Below are 17,909 nucleotides of genomic sequence, written 5' to 3' on the forward strand. Positions count from 1 at the left end.
GAGATACAGGTAAACATCATACAGCTTCTAGGAAAGTGCATTTCTGAAGTGAGAAAAATTCTAGTGGAGCCCATGTACAGTGGTTATGAATCCTGCCACTGGAAACTTTTTCTTGGTTTCTTTATTTGTACACCACAAATTCTATTTCTTGAAAATGTTTTTAAAGAGTGGATTTGTGATTATTTCAGTCATCTCTAGTGTTTTATATTTCTTTCTCCATCCTGCAGTCAACTGCTTATGTCCTAATAACCCAGAAATACATTTGAGGATACTTCAAATATTTTTATTTTGAGAGAAAATATGTACTGTAAGATATGAAGTGTTTTTCAACCCAGTCCTTTGATAGTCTGATGTACCATAAATAAGTGTGTTAGCTATAAATATAACATGCAGTTTGACAGCTATATTTTATTTCACTTCCCTAAATGATTCTGAAGGAATAAAGACAATCCATTTAGATAGGAGCAAGAAACTCCAGCCTTTTATCTATCTCACTTTTGAGAATGTATGAATGAGAATTTTTGTGTTTATTAATGAACAACTAAAGGAAAATCAGCAGACAACAGGAACCTTTCAACTCAACAAAATTTTAGACCTCATTAGGAAAATCCTTTCCTACTCCATTAGTCACAAGTAAAATCCCAGGCTAAAAGGGCTCATTGCTCCCTGAAGGGTAGTTCAATTCTGGCTGATTTTTATTCTTCTCAGTTTTAGCTGAAACATTGAAGGTCAGAAACATTGACAAGGTCAGTGGTGTGTTTTAGCTGGGTACAGCTCAGTCATGCAATTGTATGTATATTCTACCAAGACAACTCAGAAGCTACTTGCAGCACTTGTTCTCTTAAGACATTTCAGAGGCAGTCAGCCCACATGGTGAAATATTCTCTGAAGCCACTTAAAATGTGATGATCATATTAAATTAAATAAAAAGCATCAGTAGTCTTATCATCTGTAAGAACACAGGCATCTGACATTCAGAAGCATCTGAAAACCAACTTCAGTACTCAGCCTTAGTATGTCTCCAGCTGAAGTCAAAGCAAATTGAATGGAAGCAAGATCAGCTAGGGAGTTTATTTTATGTAAAATATAAACATGTTAACAGGAGAAAATACTGTTTTCTTATGTTACAACCTGAATAAACAACATAATTTTTATCTTACAGTTCTGCAGGTGGTTCAATTACATGTACATGATGATTAAAAAGAGCAGATATTCATCTGTACACATACACCGATTATTGTACGCTGTACTAGAAATCCAGTATCTGTATGTGCTCCCAATTGTGTGCCTCATAATTTTGCTACCTCTCATTCCATTTAAAAAACTAGCACAAAATTTAAGTAGTTTTATTATGATTGCATCATTTGACAAGGTAGAGAGGAACTATATATTTACAAATAGATACACATATTCAAAGCCTGAAAAAAACCAACACTTTCCATATTTCATCCTCTTCTCTTTCTTCTTCCCCCTACCCTACATTCATATTCATACAGGATGTCGTGGCTTTACTCCTAAAGCATCATGGTAAGTTATGGAGCTTGTTTATGCTCTGTTTCAGTGAAAGTCACTGAGACTAGGAAAGAGTCTCCAGGAAAAGCACTGGCACCTGTCACATGGCTGCCCTGATGTTGCTCTTGCTGTTAGAATGAGAGTTGAGAGAGGACTGGGGAACAATTTAGGATGTGGCCTGGGTCTGGTGTGGAACATTTCAAACATGAACACCATTGCAAATACAAAGATGAGGTTTAAGCTCAGCCCCTTCAAGGAATGTATACCTATTAATGAGATTCTGGGGAGTGAGGACAGAGACATGGCAAATACTCATTAATTATCTACTGCACCAAGCAACATGTTTTGGTGAACTGCAAGACGTCTTCACAAAGGGTTTAGTCTTGCCACTTTGGAACCCTATGAGAAGGGTCAGGATTATCTAGAGAATGGAGGTTAGGAAGCTGCATGTCAGTCCAGCTTCTCCTAGAGACCTACTGTGCTATCACAGAAAAGTTACTTTTTCATATTCTTACATATAGTGAAGTTGCCACCTGAAATAGCCTTCATCAGAAGCATTAGGCTGTTAAATTGACTGCTGTGAATAGCACACACAAGTTAATTTATTTTACATAGTACAATAGTCCCAGCCTTGATAACCAAATGAAACAGAATTTATTAAAGAATTATAGCAACTCTGAGACCATGAATAAAGGGAGCTATTTGCAGTTTCATATTAAATCAGTCAGGCAAAGCCAGCAAGCAAACCTCCTAGAGGGTTAAGAATCATGAGTATGTAAAATAGTGTGGCTTTAGCCAGATGGTCCCATCAGGTGGGCACATACCTCCTGATAGGTGTTATTTGACCCTGTATGCAAAAGAACTGTGTTATCTGAATAAATCTTGTAGGCAGGTCCAAGCAATCTCTTTGAAGTAATGCATATTATCTGGAAAGAAATTAAATGGGTGTCTATCAAGGCTTGCCAATGGCTATTTACATATTACGGGCCACGTTAAATTGAGAAGAAACACCTCAGTATCAGAACAGATGCAACAGGAAATAATTCTGGTCTTTTCATCGATCAAAGAAAATACAATATCTAAAGCACTAGGAATAACCCTTGCATTAACAACACAGAAAGTCAGTGACTTTCTGATATGGACACCACAGATGCTGTCCTCTTAAACCATCATTGTACACAAGCATTCACCTTACCTCATTATCTCATTTCTTTTGCTTTATGTTGGCCCAAATGAAGAGAAGAAAGATGTAAAATTTGCTTTCCTTGCCAGCAAGCACACAGTAGCCAAGAATAATTGTGGCTAGTCAGATTATTCACAATTGAAACGGAACAGAACGCTGATAAAATGGCAAAGAGAGCAATACCTGTATTATCAGCTGATTGACAGCTTACTCTGTGTCTGGTAAAATAGAATTTTCCTGTAAGAATTGGAACTTTTCTAAATTCTAGTCATGGATAACTGTGTCACAGATTGAAGTATTACAGTCATCCTCAGATGGGTTAGCAGGCAGAGAGCAAAAGAGGCTGTGAAATGTGCTGAGTGCAGCTCGTCAGGTACACACTGATGTGTGTAGCAGACACATAGTAAACACTCCCTCCTTTTTATGCATGAACAAATATGTATGAAAATACTTGGGCTTTCCAATTTTACAGCCCAGCTAGGACTACAAACCTTAAAATGGAAATTGAGTTGTAACTAGAGATATTGGATCACAAATAAGCAGCTGCAAAAGCAGTAAGACGAAGGCAAAACATTAAGCTGATTGGAATTTCACAAGATTGACATTGTTGCTTAAAGTGCTTGGGTTGATTACATTTTAAAAAAACTAAGTACATAAAAATTAAAGCAAAGCAAATAGCATTAACCACATAAGTTATTATACAAATACAGTAACAGACCAACACAAGAAAAATAAATTAAAACAAATCCTTCTAAAAGATACTAACAAAGAACAGGTACACAGCCAAAATTTGTTTAAATTTCTAGTATTCATTCAGCTGTAAGACACTGCTCACAACTATCAGCCACATGCAGCAAAAAAAGAGAAAAAACATGAAGGGTCTGCTGTTGAGAGGCATCAAATCACTGGCAGCTGCAAGCTGTCAGCTCAGGTGCCAACTACATGATGTTGGAACAGATGAGTGACTGAAAAGTAATGTCTGAAGATAAAAGGCAGGTTGCAGTTGCACTTTAGGACTCATTGTGTAAGGTGAATTTCAGTTTAATTTTGCTAGGTCTTTAATAATGTATTAAACCTGATATGAAGGAAATTCCTGCTGCTTTATTTTCTTTACTCCAACTGCTAAAGACTTTTCATACATAATCTAGTACTCTGAGGTAACTAAATTGTTAAAATAGAATTGACAGGAGTAATTTTGGGACCTAATTTCAAAAAGGTGCTCTGTTTCATTGGTATGGCTTTTCCATCACACCACTCTTCTGCCTCCCTCTGCTATGTTCCCAAATTAGAAATTCCATAAAATCCCAACAGCCTGTTCTTGGAAATATAAAAGCTGAGTTCTGAGCTTATCCTCTAAAGTAACTGATCCATCAGCACTGCAGTGCTGTGGAAACACAGCACAAGACAAAAATGTTTTTTTTTTATAAATAGAGAACATTGTAGTGGTATTTATAAATGGACAATGCATCTCAGCAACAGCATGGGAAACAATTGGAAAACTTCAATTGTTGTTAGACCTAATATACCTAGAACCTGACATGATAAAATATAGTAATTTTAGGGAAACACTGAATAGTATTAGAGATCTGTGTTAGCGCTTTGTTTTCTCACTGCTAGCTGAAAATCTTTTATTGTCTTAGGTATTTTTCCATTCTTTCATAAGGGACTGGAAATCTATGCATAAACATAAGAGAAAAGGGATTATGCTTTATTTAATCAACTAAAATACTTTATACCATATGATTGTTCCTGTGGGGATCCCAATCCTGCAAAACTTGAGTGAATGTGCTTAATTTGACAAAGAAGAACTCCTCTGCCTAGACTGGCACTATTCATACAGCTGTGACAGACAGCTTTTGGACTGAAGTCAAGACATTCAGCACACTGCAGACTGGATCCAATTTATAGAATTGTGACTGCAACTTTGTTAATCAAAAGAAAATGCTCCCTAGTTTAGCTAGCATTAATATGAAGTGTGTATTCCACAATGTTGCAGAGCTGCTGTCAGACTCCTGATGCTGGACTGCTGTGATACTAGTGCTGTGATCTTTTCATGGGCTAGCATGAATTAAAAATGCTTTTTCATATTTTCTGAAGCAGCTTATTCTAGTAATTTTACTCTCAATAACTTACTGCAATGAACTGTATGTTTTACAATCTAAAGCTGTCTTGCAGTGGAGAAAATCAGAGATTATTGTCCTGTAGTTTAGCATTTAAATATTAATTCAAACTATTAACATTTTAAAAACCAATTTTCACATAAGTCTGTTGAAATAAGGAAAATGTTTCCTAAAATTGAACTGATTTAAAAATTAGTTTTCATATAAACATGAGCCCTGAAGATTCAAATAATACCTTAAGAATATCTGTTTTGTTGAATCTTTTAAAACTAAAGAATGCTGTAAGAATGTTCAGTAGTAAACTGCAAAATACAGACCTTTGGACCAGCACTAATTAATGCTGATATAGAGAGTGAATTCATTCACAGTGAGGAAACCTTATCCATTTTAAAAGGCCAGTAATTTTTATATTTTTCTATACAGAAATTCTGAATGTTTATGAATAAATCAGTTAAAGAGGGATTTGCAGGTTTAGCCTTTCAGTGGAAAAGCTCCTGGGTCTCAGTGGGAGTTGAAGTCTGCTGTAAGATGTCTATCTTCGGTATTAGACAGAACATTTCATTCTAACATCAATAAAAGAAGAAGAGCTGCATCCTAATTATGCTTGTTTTGAGCCTGCACACCAGCCTTCATTCATGTGAGTGATCTCTGTAGACCACAACTATCATTCACTTAAGTCCTCTGAGGTTACATTCTACGTCTGTTTTCTTGCATCAGTATAATAACATGATAAATCACAAATAATCTTAGCTGAAAAGTCTATTTCTGCTTCTCATTCAGTGTAAAGTGCTACATTGCCTTAGTTTACAAAATGGCCATTGTTAAATCCAACTGAAATTTAGATGATGTTATGGTAGAAGCTACTTCATTTTCACCAATATTTTATGAAAAATATTTCACATTCACAGTAGAGTACAGTGAAAAACATTATTATCTTTTCTACAGAAGACTAAAGTATGAGATGTAGCTGCACTTCCAAAGCCATTTCTTGAAATGGAGTGTTGGCTACAAAGTGTCAGGCAGGCTTCTTAAAGAAAAGGACAAAAAGCAACACTGTCTGATAAATACATAATAAGTAAATAAAATGTAACAGGTAGGAATAAATTTTGTGAGATGAGAATATTTCCTTATAAATACTATAACCCACTGTCAGTCCCCATGAAGACAAGAAGAGTGTTTTTGTTGTTGATGTCATTGGAATAGGACTTTGGCTACAGAAGTTCAAGAATTGTGTAATGGAGAAAAAGTGTCAAACTGAACAAGGTAGCTACCCAGCATTACCACTGGCTCAAGCCACTATCACTCCTTTCTCAAACCCTATTGATACTTTCTTCTACATTTATTCCTTGCCAAATTCAGGTGAATTCAGAAATTTTATTAGCCGGTGTCTGACAAGCCCCAGCCAAATTCACCCAGGAAAATCACAAACTAAGCTTTTTGTACTGATTTTGAAATCAAGCACTCCAGATCCCTATCTGTTTCTGTGGTGACAAAACTCTGTCAAATATGAGCAAAAATGTTAAGGATGTTATACACATGATAGTGTGTACACTAGTGGTTGTCATGTATTTTGTTACTAAGAAATGGGCTCTGTCTTGAGAAATGAAAATGAGACTTACAGATATTTAGAAAATTGCAGGATCAAGCCGTGTTTTATGTACAAACAATGCTTGTTTCAATGGACTGGATAATTTCAGTCCTGATGGATATGTCACATGTGAGCAGTGTTGCAATCATTGCAAACTCAATCAAAGTAAACAATGTATGATATCATTTTAACAAAAAAGATCAATCTTTATAAAAGCAATTTATCTCTGTATCATATATGTGATCTTCCTCCCTTTATTCCAGTGCTCTGTAAGTTCTGAAATCTCACCTCATGTGTACCATCTCATGACAAAGTGACTGAACATACAGAATTACTTCATTCCAGTGTAATTTAAATCCCTCTATGTGAATTTTAGGTCTGTGGTTACACACCGAAAGCTTTCACAACCAAAAATGAAATAATTTTGGAAGAATATCTTTTCTGCAGCAGAGTAACAGAGTAATGTAAAAAAATCCCCAATACAACCACAACTCAAATCATCATGAAATCCATTTTTTTCCTTACACTTAAAAGGGGTAAGTATATGTCAGGATGTATTTAAAGGAATGCTTTGTAAATCAACACACTCCAAAACCATCGAGAAAGTTTTAAATAATTTTTCCCTAAATGTAATGAACACTTTCATATAAAATACTACTCTAGCTGGATTGGGTTTAACAGTTGACATCCAAATCTTATTATCTGCAAATGTTAGTCCATATAAATTCCACTAAAATCTGACTTCAATTAGCTCTTCAACCAGTCTTAAAAACTACAAACAACCCCCCCTCTCTAAAATAAAGTTCTGAATGCCAAAACTGGACGGTTATAGTCAACATCACGTGGACCATGGAACAGGAGACAGTGTATTGTTGTTCAACCATCCGAGATGTGGTCTGCATAAAAGTCAGTTCAGGGGAGCCATCACCTTCTTTTGCTTGCAGCATTCTTGTGCGAAATTATCACAGTTTACCAAGTCACTCTCTTGACTGATAGAATAAAATATAGCCAGACTCTGAATTTTTTGATATATCAGAGGTCAGACCATAGAATTCTTCAATAGCTTGAGCATCTATTTTCTGTAAAATAAATATTTTTTAAATATGCTGTTAGGTAAAACAAATACCAAACACAGATGAAATGACTGTATGAACAGAAAAGACAAATTCAGTTATTTGTTTAGAGATAGCAATTAGAAAATACTTCTTGCAACTGAAGCAGTTAAAGGGTAAAGATTGGGGGGCTGAGCCTTGCTGATCTCACTCATGAAAGTCATAGGCATGCTTCTGTCACTGAACCTAACTGAATTAGGCTTTTTCCAATAACAGAGAGATTCCTTGGAATACAGTAATGAGCATTTTTGTGTTAAGACACATAAATGTGACCATGTGATCCCATCTTTCTCAGATTTTCAGAAACCTTCTTCAAAACTTACCCCACCCACCATCCCAGTGCTCACTTTCCTTACCTCTTGGGAAATCAGACTTGAAACCTCAGTTTTGCCAGTGTGCCACAATGACATAAAGGGTTTGCATAAGAATGAGTTTCAGAATGCTTAGACAGAATCTGCAATAGCTGTGGTACAGATTCTAGTCTAATCCACATCCAGAACAACAACAAGGTTCAGACTTTCTTGTAAGTTCCCTATTGAAAACTGAAAATACTACAGCAGTGCTACCTAGTTCAGTTTTACCAAGTGATAAGGCTTTAATGAATTAAATTTATTTTATTAGATATAGAAAATATTGAAAATTAAATTCTTAAAGTCTGGTATTAAAAACATTTGATGTTGTTATGAAAAAAAACCTCTCTGAAACTGACAGAGCACAAACTACAGGACTAATAATTTTGTTTACAATATTTCTTCCTAATGGAGTTGAAATAAACATTACAACCAAACTGTGGTTTTGCAGACTGGCAATCTGAGTCTAGTAAACTGAGACTAACTAGTAAACCCAATTCTGGATCAGAATTTTAACCCCAAGTAGGGAAGCAAACATTAAGACAAAAGTTGTGCTCGTGACCTTCAGCATACTTACCTCTACAATGTCATCATCAAACAAGAGCCAAAATCCATGACTTTTCACAATAGTAATGTAATGGCCCCGATTCGGTCCACTAGAAAGCAAAACAAAACCCCAAAATATTAGAATATACTACTGAGTCCACTCTGATAAGTTACACTTCTTTATGAATACAGAATTATATGTTATAATTAAAAGTTATGAAAAACATGGTAAATCCACCTGTGGGGGTACGCTAGACATTTATTCCTTTCACCTTTTTATTTTAACTTGTTGCAAAGCTAATCAACTGAAAGCTAAAGGTGTTGTTTTTATCTGTGCCAGGACCATTTAGGAAATTATCCTACAGAGCACTTAACAAGTTTCTCTTGGTAGGTATCAAATTCTTTTAAAACTTTAAGAACTAAGCATAGGGTGGAAAAATTGACCAAGACGATCTGTTGTGGGGCCTACACGATGACAGCCTTTGGCCGTCACAGAGTCCAACTTCTTTAAGGAATCTTATGAGGAAGGAGGTAGTTTGATCAATTTAAACCAAACCTGTGACTTCAGGAGACCTGAGACATTATTTCTTAAACACATACTAGTTTACTGTGAGGGAGGTTGGCCAAAATGATTCAGCCCAAGACCCATGCAGGTCTGTGCAGCAGCAGGCTGTAAGCCCTGCTTCCCATGCTCCCTGCATTTTGTCAGGGATAGCTCTGCCCTTGGCAAACACCTGGCAATAGCTTGTGATACACATGAAAGTACATCACCTTCCGCAGTGGACAACAACAGCTACCAAGTCGTACATCCGATCTAAGTTGACGGCATCGCCAGATGTGTTGAAGAGACGTAACTCCAGAGGAAACACTACCCGGTAAGACAGCTTCGTATACCTGTGCAGTTGCTCCATGTACTTGAATCTCTTGAGGTGTAAGGCAAGAATCATTGGCAGTTTTTTAACTCTCATCCTGTGAAACCAGTAAGAATGCATATAAAGATAAACCTCTGACCAGTTCAAAGCCATTCTCTCTTCCCTTAATAAGCAAATGTCTGCATTATAAAAGCACTTTGTAAGTAACAATAGACAACTAGAAGTAGCTTCTAGACTAAGACACATGCCTTTAAATCTGTCTGCAGGTTCTCTGGTCCACACAGAGAATGTATTTGGGATGTAAGAGAATAAACATCAAAGAGTAAGTTTGCCAGAGCCCAGGAGGGCCATGGTGAAACAGCCTGCTCTTTGCTTACCTCTTCTGTGCCTCTTGTTTACTGCAGCAAGTTTCACAGTAGTATTTCTGTTCACTACATAGTGTCTCTGTGTTACTGAAGTCTCTGCAAATAAATTCAACCATCAGTTATTTAGGGATATGAATACATTTGTCCCACTTTGGCTGATGAACTGAAGCAAATTCAAAAGACACGCAGGATGAAATCTTCACCCATTCCAGTTTTCTAAAGCATGTGAAGAGACTGTACTGGGGGTTGCAAATGGAATTAGGGTATCTGGCTGCTATGACAAATTATATTAGGAGCTGAGGCCCTCTATATGATACAAATGAAAGGTCAGCTGTCCCAAAGTGGGACCTATATCTGGTCTCTCACATAAAGGGGCTGCCCAGACTTGGGCATAATCATGCAATCCATTCTGTTTCTTTTTAAATTATTTGCAGAATGAAGCAACTTAAAGTGTACTTCTGCCATCCCCAAATATCTCACATTTTATGGTTTTCTTCCATAAGAGAGGTTTGAATCCTCTTACAAAGAAGAAATAAATTTAACTTAGTTTCCTGCATTCTCTAACCTTTTAAACAGTAATCTAGAAGTTTTTAGATTGCACTTTTTAATTTTTTAAAAAAGGATAGAGGCAGCTGGTATAGAAAGTTTTGTAAATCTTGGTCAAGTAAATCTACATGGAGATATTCCTGGATTTTAAAGTGATAAAGGCAGTGGAAGGCAGATTTGATAACATCTTTCAGCTCACAGAAAAGATTTGCTGGAAGTCAGTGCTGATATGTTCTGGAGGAGAATTTTAGGTACCTAACACTACTTAAAAAAAGAGTAACAGTAATTATTTTTGTCACCTCTTGTGTTATATTGCAGCTGAGCAGATGTTTTGAGAACTGTGAATGCAGATATAAGCACCTATCTCCCATTTTAAACACATGGGTTTTCCTGTGACTTGGGGCCATAAGTAGATATATCAGAATTCCAGAACTTCTTCATACCTGACAGGCTTCTGAACTCCAGGCTAATTCAGACCCAAATAAATTCCTTTCTACCACTGCAATTCACCTTGATGGAAGCTGAATCCACACTGTCTCCAGCTTGCTGTCACAGAAAGCATCACCAGAACTGTCTTACAAGGCAAAGGGAGGATTCTGGATGATTATTTCTTCCTGACATCATCACTACAGGGGCAGGTGGGAGAGATGAAGACTATATAGTTTGCTAGGTCATAGATCTTAGAAGTTAATTACATAACTTCATAAAAGTTTAAGGTTGACAGAGTGTGACAAGGAAGCACTTCATATGTCTATATAATATTTTTAATAACTGAGAACACTTTTATTGATTTCTTTATAAGGTCTTAACACCTTGGAGAAAGTGCTGAAATTTAGGAAAAAATACATATTTTGAAAGATAAGTTAGAGCTAAACTTTGATCATAAGTATTTTGTATCTAAAAGAAAATAAAGTATTATCACTGGGAAGGATTTGCTTCATTATTAAACACTGATCTCAATACCTGATTTCACATTTGAATTTAAACACAAAATTAACTGAATTCAGCCAATTCCTCTGAAAAACATGGTAACCTTTCAGGGAACCACAAGCATAGAGCTGAAAGAAAATATTAAAGATGAGTTATATGTGCAGGGAACATAAGACTTCATAGAATGTGCCTGTGAAAGTTTCACGTTGGCTTTTACAGAAAGAGTCTGATGTTTATTTTCAAAGCCTACAGTCTCTAATTTTAAAAAAGCAAACAAATTTGGGGAATTTATTAGTTTTCTTCCTATCTCAAAGTGAGGCAAGGAAATAATGTTTTTCTAACATGAAGAAGCATGCAGATGGTAGAAATTTGATAGATACTGGCTTGTTCTATGCCAAGGCTCCCATGAAAGTTAATTAAACTCAAAGAGTTTCTGAATTCCTTTTAAAATGTAGTTATTCTGATGCTATTAATATCTATTATTAGTATTATTTATTATTAGTAGAAGTAGTATTTATTTATTTATTTATTTATTTATTAGCAGCATTATGGTATCTATTATTAGTAGTATTAGAAAAAAATGTTTCACTGAAAAAATGGTTAGGCATTGAGATAACTGCAACTTCAGTAATTCTTTCAGCAATTGAGAATTTTCAGCATGGCATTTCTAACAGATGTTAAACAGTTCAAAACAACAGATCACTGACCAGAGATCACAAAGTCTACATGTGCAAGAGCCACAGCCTTGTAGAACTCTTCTCTAGATTTGCAAAGCTAGTTTCAATATATGTCTAACTCTCTCCTATTCCATTAATAGTCCAATCTGCATTTTGCTTATATGTTGTTTTAGCAAGAAAAGAAATTTTTAAATGTACCTGCTCAAGATGTACTAATTTATCACATTGACCTTGTGCTTCTACAGCCTCGCTGCTACATTGTAAAAGATGCTTTCTATTGTTTATATACATAAATAATATTAATTTTGTGTTTTAAGAGATGAAAGAATTATTAGTGTAATATTAATTATTATTACACAAGTGAGGATCAAACTGACTGGTAAACTTTGCAAATCACAGTGGAAATAAAAACAATGGGTATATACTGTATTTGTTATTGTAATGGGTATATACTGTATAGTTATTTTTATTGCTTCAGACCCAGCTGTCTATCCTGTGGGCTCAGACTATGCCAGAGGCTTGTACTCTTTCTGTTCATTGGACATCTTGAGTACACAAAGACCTCTTACATTTTGAAAAACTAGAGAAATAAAAGAATATTCATCTGTAGGAGATCCATTATACTTAAATGTTATCTTGGACAGCTTTTTTGTATTTTACCTTTTAAATGCAGAAGGCTTAAAACTATTAAGACACAGCAAAGTAGTCATTGAAAAGAAAACAGCAAAGATTCCAAAAAGAGTAATAACTTGGTTGTTCCTATTGAAAGAAACTACAAAAGCACTTATATTTTGTGTAATAATGCATAATACCAGACAGCAATGAGAAGTCCATATTCTAACTGAATATATGTTTTCTAAACATAGGTAGAAATGTTGCTAACAAAGCATAGTCAGAATAGATGAGAGGTGATAACTCTCCTCCTGTTTAATCTGTAAATAGTGGCCTATACCTCCCACCCAAAGAAAAGAAAAATTGAGATTTTGTTTTCCTTTATTTCCAAAGGGAGCAATGCGTAAACTTCAAAATGCATGTTATGGTGTTGTAAAGTAAAGGCAATGCCTGAGTAAAGTCACTACACTGGAATGCATAAAGAGACTTAGGGCATCCATTCTTCTCAGGATTGTATGGACCTCTGTTGGAATATTATGCCCTGCTCTAGACAGCAGCACTTCAAGAAAGAGTTCAAGGGAGAGGTCCAGTTGGAGAGAAGGTTGAAGAGTTATCAACATGTGTAGAGATCCAGAGAAGACAGCCTGAGAAGGATAAGTTGAATGACCCCAGGCTGTTTAAATTAAAGTGATCACCTTCTTGTATGCAAAAGGCTACTGCTAAGGTGAATGAGGGCAACCCCTGGTTCATGTCTAGAGTACTCAGGGCAAGTAGAAATAGGTTTGAACTGAAACAACAAAGATTCATATTACACAGCAGGAAAAACTTATTGGTAGTGAAGAACAGGAAGGACTGGGATAGACAAGATAACACTGCTAAAAAGATCTTCTGGAACAGGTTGGATAAGCATCCTCTCTGACATGAAGGTAGGGGTTAACCTCTTTGGAGTCACTTGCAACTCCAGCATTCACTTGTTGGTTGCAATTGTGCAGATGCAGTTCTTCCATGTCTTAAGCTACAGCCAGGCTGTTCAGCAGAGCAAATACTATTGGTGTTTTTACTGAAGTACTTACTCTGCCTTTAGATAAAACGGCCACTCCCAACAAAACATTTCCACAATAAAAATCAAGAATGTAAATTAAAAACTGGAGAAAGCTGAAGAATAGATAGTAACTTCTATACAGCAGTGGTTTCTAACATGTTCACAAGACTCAGCTGTAAGAAAATATCAGAGCTCAGTCTCCAGTATCACAGAACCAAATAACAGCTCGGATTAGAAAGGACCTCAGAAGGCACTGCAGCATCCTTACAGCTCACTGGGATTTCAAATTGACTTTGAACACCATAGGGAAAGGTAAGTAATACTGGCAAGTTCAGGGAAGTGGCTACACTGAAGAACTGAAAAGTGTGCAAACAAAAGCCTATAGTACCAATAATGGCTCATCTACTGGTTACTATGAAGAGGCAAAGAGACTACAGGAGAAAAGGAGAACGCATTGCTTTCCAGAGCCTCCCTTAGGTTTGCTCACTTATTAGAGAGAGGCTAGTTAATGCAGTGTGTACTACTTGAGGGCTAAGGACTACTGCGGTATCCTACGGGAGACTGAATAGAAGCTGAGAGGGGAAAAAACTTTAATAGAAATTAGTACAGTTGTCATATTCACATAGAAGTCACTGCTTTCTGATTCAGGAAATAGTTAATACCTCACATTCTTTCTGTAACTCTCACTTTGGGATGACACACCAGGAAGTCCCTCCTAGGTATTCCAGAATAATTGATAAATGCAATTTCAACCTTGATAGCAATTCTGGATTTTGAAGGAGTTTGACCGATTGAAAAATCATTACCTTAGAACAGCAGTATATTGTCTTAGGTAGTTGTTTACTGTATCAATGTCAAAATTCTGGACATTTTAAATCTCTCAGAATAATCACCCATGTAAGACTGAAAATTTTTTGGATGTCTAGAGTTTTTAAGTTAAGAATATACTAGGAGCAGAACAAAAATTTAGAATAAAAGACTTCCCATAATTTTAGGATGAGACACAGGATAAGAAATTTCTTATAATAAAATAAACTTTTGAAATATTTTGCCCTCTATGGACTCTAGCACTCATTGTGCAAAACACATACTTAACTTTTAACGTGCATATAAATCGTAATCAACAAAGCACTTGTGTAGAAGCTTAAAGATAAGCACATTTAAATCTCTTTGAAGCCAATTATTATTCTGCAGCAATTCTTCCAGACAACAATGCAATCAGTTATATTCCCTGAAAGTTGATTTATTTTCCTCTTTCAAATACATACATTGAAAGAGAAGGTGAGTAAAGCAAAGTACATTAATGTGTATTTTCTCATTAGAGGAAATATCCAGTTTTCATCCTGATTAGGGTAAGTCCAAATGTAAATGTTATTCTACTTTTCTTTTCTATACCTACTAGACCTGAAAAATCTAGCAGTTAGAACTGTCTGCCAAAAAGATGCATTTATTTACCTTAGACAGTGTGTAATCGATGTGTTCTGCTCCACATCAACAGAAAGGTCAAGAAAATCTTCATCTTTGCTACTAACCTGTTGCAAAAAACATACATGTAAAACAGAGATGCCATATATCTAAATGCTGTTTATATCTTTAGTAAATGCTAAAGATATTTATTTCTGTAGAAACTGCTCTTACATAAAAATAATTCATTTGAATGCTTTAATTTTTTTTTTAGTTCAGTGTGACTAATGTTCAGTGTGATATTTATTAGTAATTCTACCAGTCCAGCATTCATATAATTTAACTTCTGTCTATTCCACTTATCCAATCCCACCAACCATGGGCCATTAATGAGAGCCTGCTGTTCAGTAAAGGTGAACCATCCTCCCCTATATTATCTGGGATTGGTGTATTACATATGTTTCCTTGTTCTGTAACAGTCTACTTTCTTTTGTTATCAGAAATTTGTTTACCCTTTGTGTAACATATTACAATATGCATTCACATTTTATTCTTATGCAATTATTTTCACTGTTAAAGGTGCAAAAAAGATAATTTCCAAATATGTTTCTGTCAAAAAAGTCATACTTAACCATGTTATCCTTTCTCTCCAGTGAGTATTGAAAAGGATGGGTTTATACTTCTGTTGACACAGCTACATTTCCCCATTGGATATTGTTCCTGGTCAATATTTTGACTAAAAAATTTAAAAGATTAAAGGTAAAAATGGCTCAGTGATAATATTTTGCAAAATTATCTTGGTAATGCCAATGCTTTTTTTTAGACAGAACAAGAGGAGAAAAATTATAATGAAGAGTTTTTATTAAAAAAATTTAAGTCCAAATATTTTCAGAATGACAGATCCTGATTTTTGCATTGAAAATTATTTTTCACTGAGTGTTTAATCTCAAAGGTGAAGTAATATTAACAAAAAAAATCATCCAAATGGCTTATTCTTGTAATAATTCAACTGACTCAAAAGACAGCAGAATTACTTACTGCATATGAATTCAGTCTTATTCATTACAAATTTTTAATGAAATATTTCATGAACACTCCATGTTTTGCCTCCTATGACTGCATTTCCTTAAAACAACTAAATCAGATGGGAGAATAGTGAAGCCCAAATCAAGAACTTCTTTGAGGGGATGAATCCATTATTCAGGTAGAAGTTCCTCATGCTCAGATTTTTGCAATTCTGCAGATGTGATAGTTGTGTACCACCTTGAGCTCATATCTGTGTTATGTCAGGGATCCTATAAGCTTAGTGAATGTAGAGAAACACCTTTGGCTGGATTAATTTTGATATTATCAAAGATGTACAGAGGCATAATGCACACCCAAATGAAGTGAACAGTTCTTCAAACAAAAACCCTCTCTGAGACATGATTTGATCCACAGAGGACAGGAAATCACAAAATTGGCAGCAATCAGCTGCAGTATAAATATACAGCTAAAACTTGAGAGATAAAGCAACAAAGCTTCAGAGAACATTATGTCTCCACAGCTGGAACTAGAGTTCTGTCAGACACACTGAGTGCACTTGAAAAAGTCCTTGGTGAATACAGTGCTTCATCTGAGTGCCTCAAAGAAGCTAGGAATGCTGTTCTTGATTTCTGCACATCAAATATTTACTGGAAGGGAAGATGAGCTAGAATTATTATTCTAGCTGCTAAAACTAAAGGCAGCTGGAAAACCAGATTCAAGCTGCACTCTTTTGTAGGTGAGAATAAGAACTGCTGAAATCAGAATGATTCTTCATGTACTACTTATGAATATTTTAGCAAAGGAATAACTTTTAATCTGTTTTACTATTTTCCTAAGATTTCAAGTTACACTAGTCCAAGGAAAACAAACTGGAAAAATATCCTGAATAGTATATGGTATTTCTGTATTCAGAGAAAGCTACAGACAAGCTAAATTTTCCATAAAGATTCATCACTTTGAATTACAAGTAGGGAATTGTACAGTTATCCTGTTACCCAAGGACACATCCTCACTTCACCACAGTTTTACTAAGTAAACACCAGATATTGATTTAGAATTAAGCCACAACTCTTAAGAGAAGCTTGTCAGTTAAAAAATAATTCTAACCTTTCACTTATTTTAACTTGCTATTACCTGAGGTTTATAATTGAAATAGATTAAATAATTAATTTTCAGTATCTCTCTCATATGTTTACTTATACAAGCGTGTTCCAAACTTGTTCCAACATCTTTCTTTGTGTTGACTATCATTGTATCTCTTCTCCTCACCACACTCCTCTGACCAAGTCCCTGGAAAAGCCATATATATTCTCTTGGAATACAGAGCTATTCTTTATGATTAGAAATATCAGGCTATGTTCTTTTACAGATCTGGTAGGACCTGGGTAGAATTTATCACATCAAACTTCAGTTGTCTAAACCTCAGCTTGCTGTCTGAAGATACCTTCTCCGGGTACCTTCTCCTATCTTTACACAGTTAATCTAAAGCTGTGTTTTCTTTGGGGAAGCCCATAGTAGCAGCACTGATCTGAGTAAAAGTACATCATTCTTAGGCCAGATCAGTTTGTTGGCCCAGTTCTCAGCACTGCTGCACCAACAACTGCAATGGCTTAGTAACACCATGCAGCCAGGATGAGCTGTAAGGAACAAAACACCAGATACTGCTAAAAAATTTGTTTCATGAAACAGCCTAGAAACAGATGGAGAGACTTTCCCGCAGAAGCTCCTTCATAATCTCCATCATCTGCAGGAGCTGAGAAAACTAGTTCATCCTTGATGCCTACCAACTTTGTTTTACCAAGCAAAGGTTAGGTAATGTTAATTCCAACCTTTATGGAAGGTCAGGGTCACTGTTCTCCCAAAAGGAGATTTTTTTTTTACTTTCTGTGTCACTCTTTCATGCAATGTCACAGGAGCAACTTGAAAAAAATATTTATTTTCGCTTTCAATAGAAGCATGTGCTTAAAAAAGACAGTAATCAATAGGAGACTTGCAATCAGGTTTCCCCAACTAAAATTAATTTT

At 35.6% G+C, this 17,909-nt stretch overlaps 1 protein-coding gene across 2 annotated transcripts in view; it reads right to left on the bottom strand.

The window, feature by feature from the left end:
• Positions 1–1,046: 1,046 nt before the first annotated feature.
• The window catches only part of USP46 (ubiquitin specific peptidase 46), a 34,389-nt gene continuing 17,526 nt past the window's right edge, over positions 1,047–17,909 (bottom strand). For both annotated transcript variants that reach the window (XM_023925235.2, XM_086888699.1), the window contains 5 exons: positions 14,911–14,987; positions 9,661–9,744; positions 9,183–9,380; positions 8,443–8,521; positions 1,047–7,482 (listed from right to left, as the gene is read on the bottom strand). In XM_023925235.2, coding sequence (XP_023781003.2) covers positions 7,381–7,482; positions 8,443–8,521; positions 9,183–9,380; positions 9,661–9,744; positions 14,911–14,987 — 540 coding nt within the window. In that variant the 3' untranslated portion in view covers positions 1,047–7,380. The remainder of the gene's footprint in view (positions 7,483–8,442; positions 8,522–9,182; positions 9,381–9,660; positions 9,745–14,910; positions 14,988–17,909) is intronic.

This window comes from Cyanistes caeruleus, chromosome 5 (genome assembly GCF_971803275.1).
Source record: "Cyanistes caeruleus chromosome 5, bCyaCae1.hap1.1, whole genome shotgun sequence".
NCBI lineage: Eukaryota > Metazoa > Chordata > Aves > Passeriformes > Paridae > Cyanistes > Cyanistes caeruleus.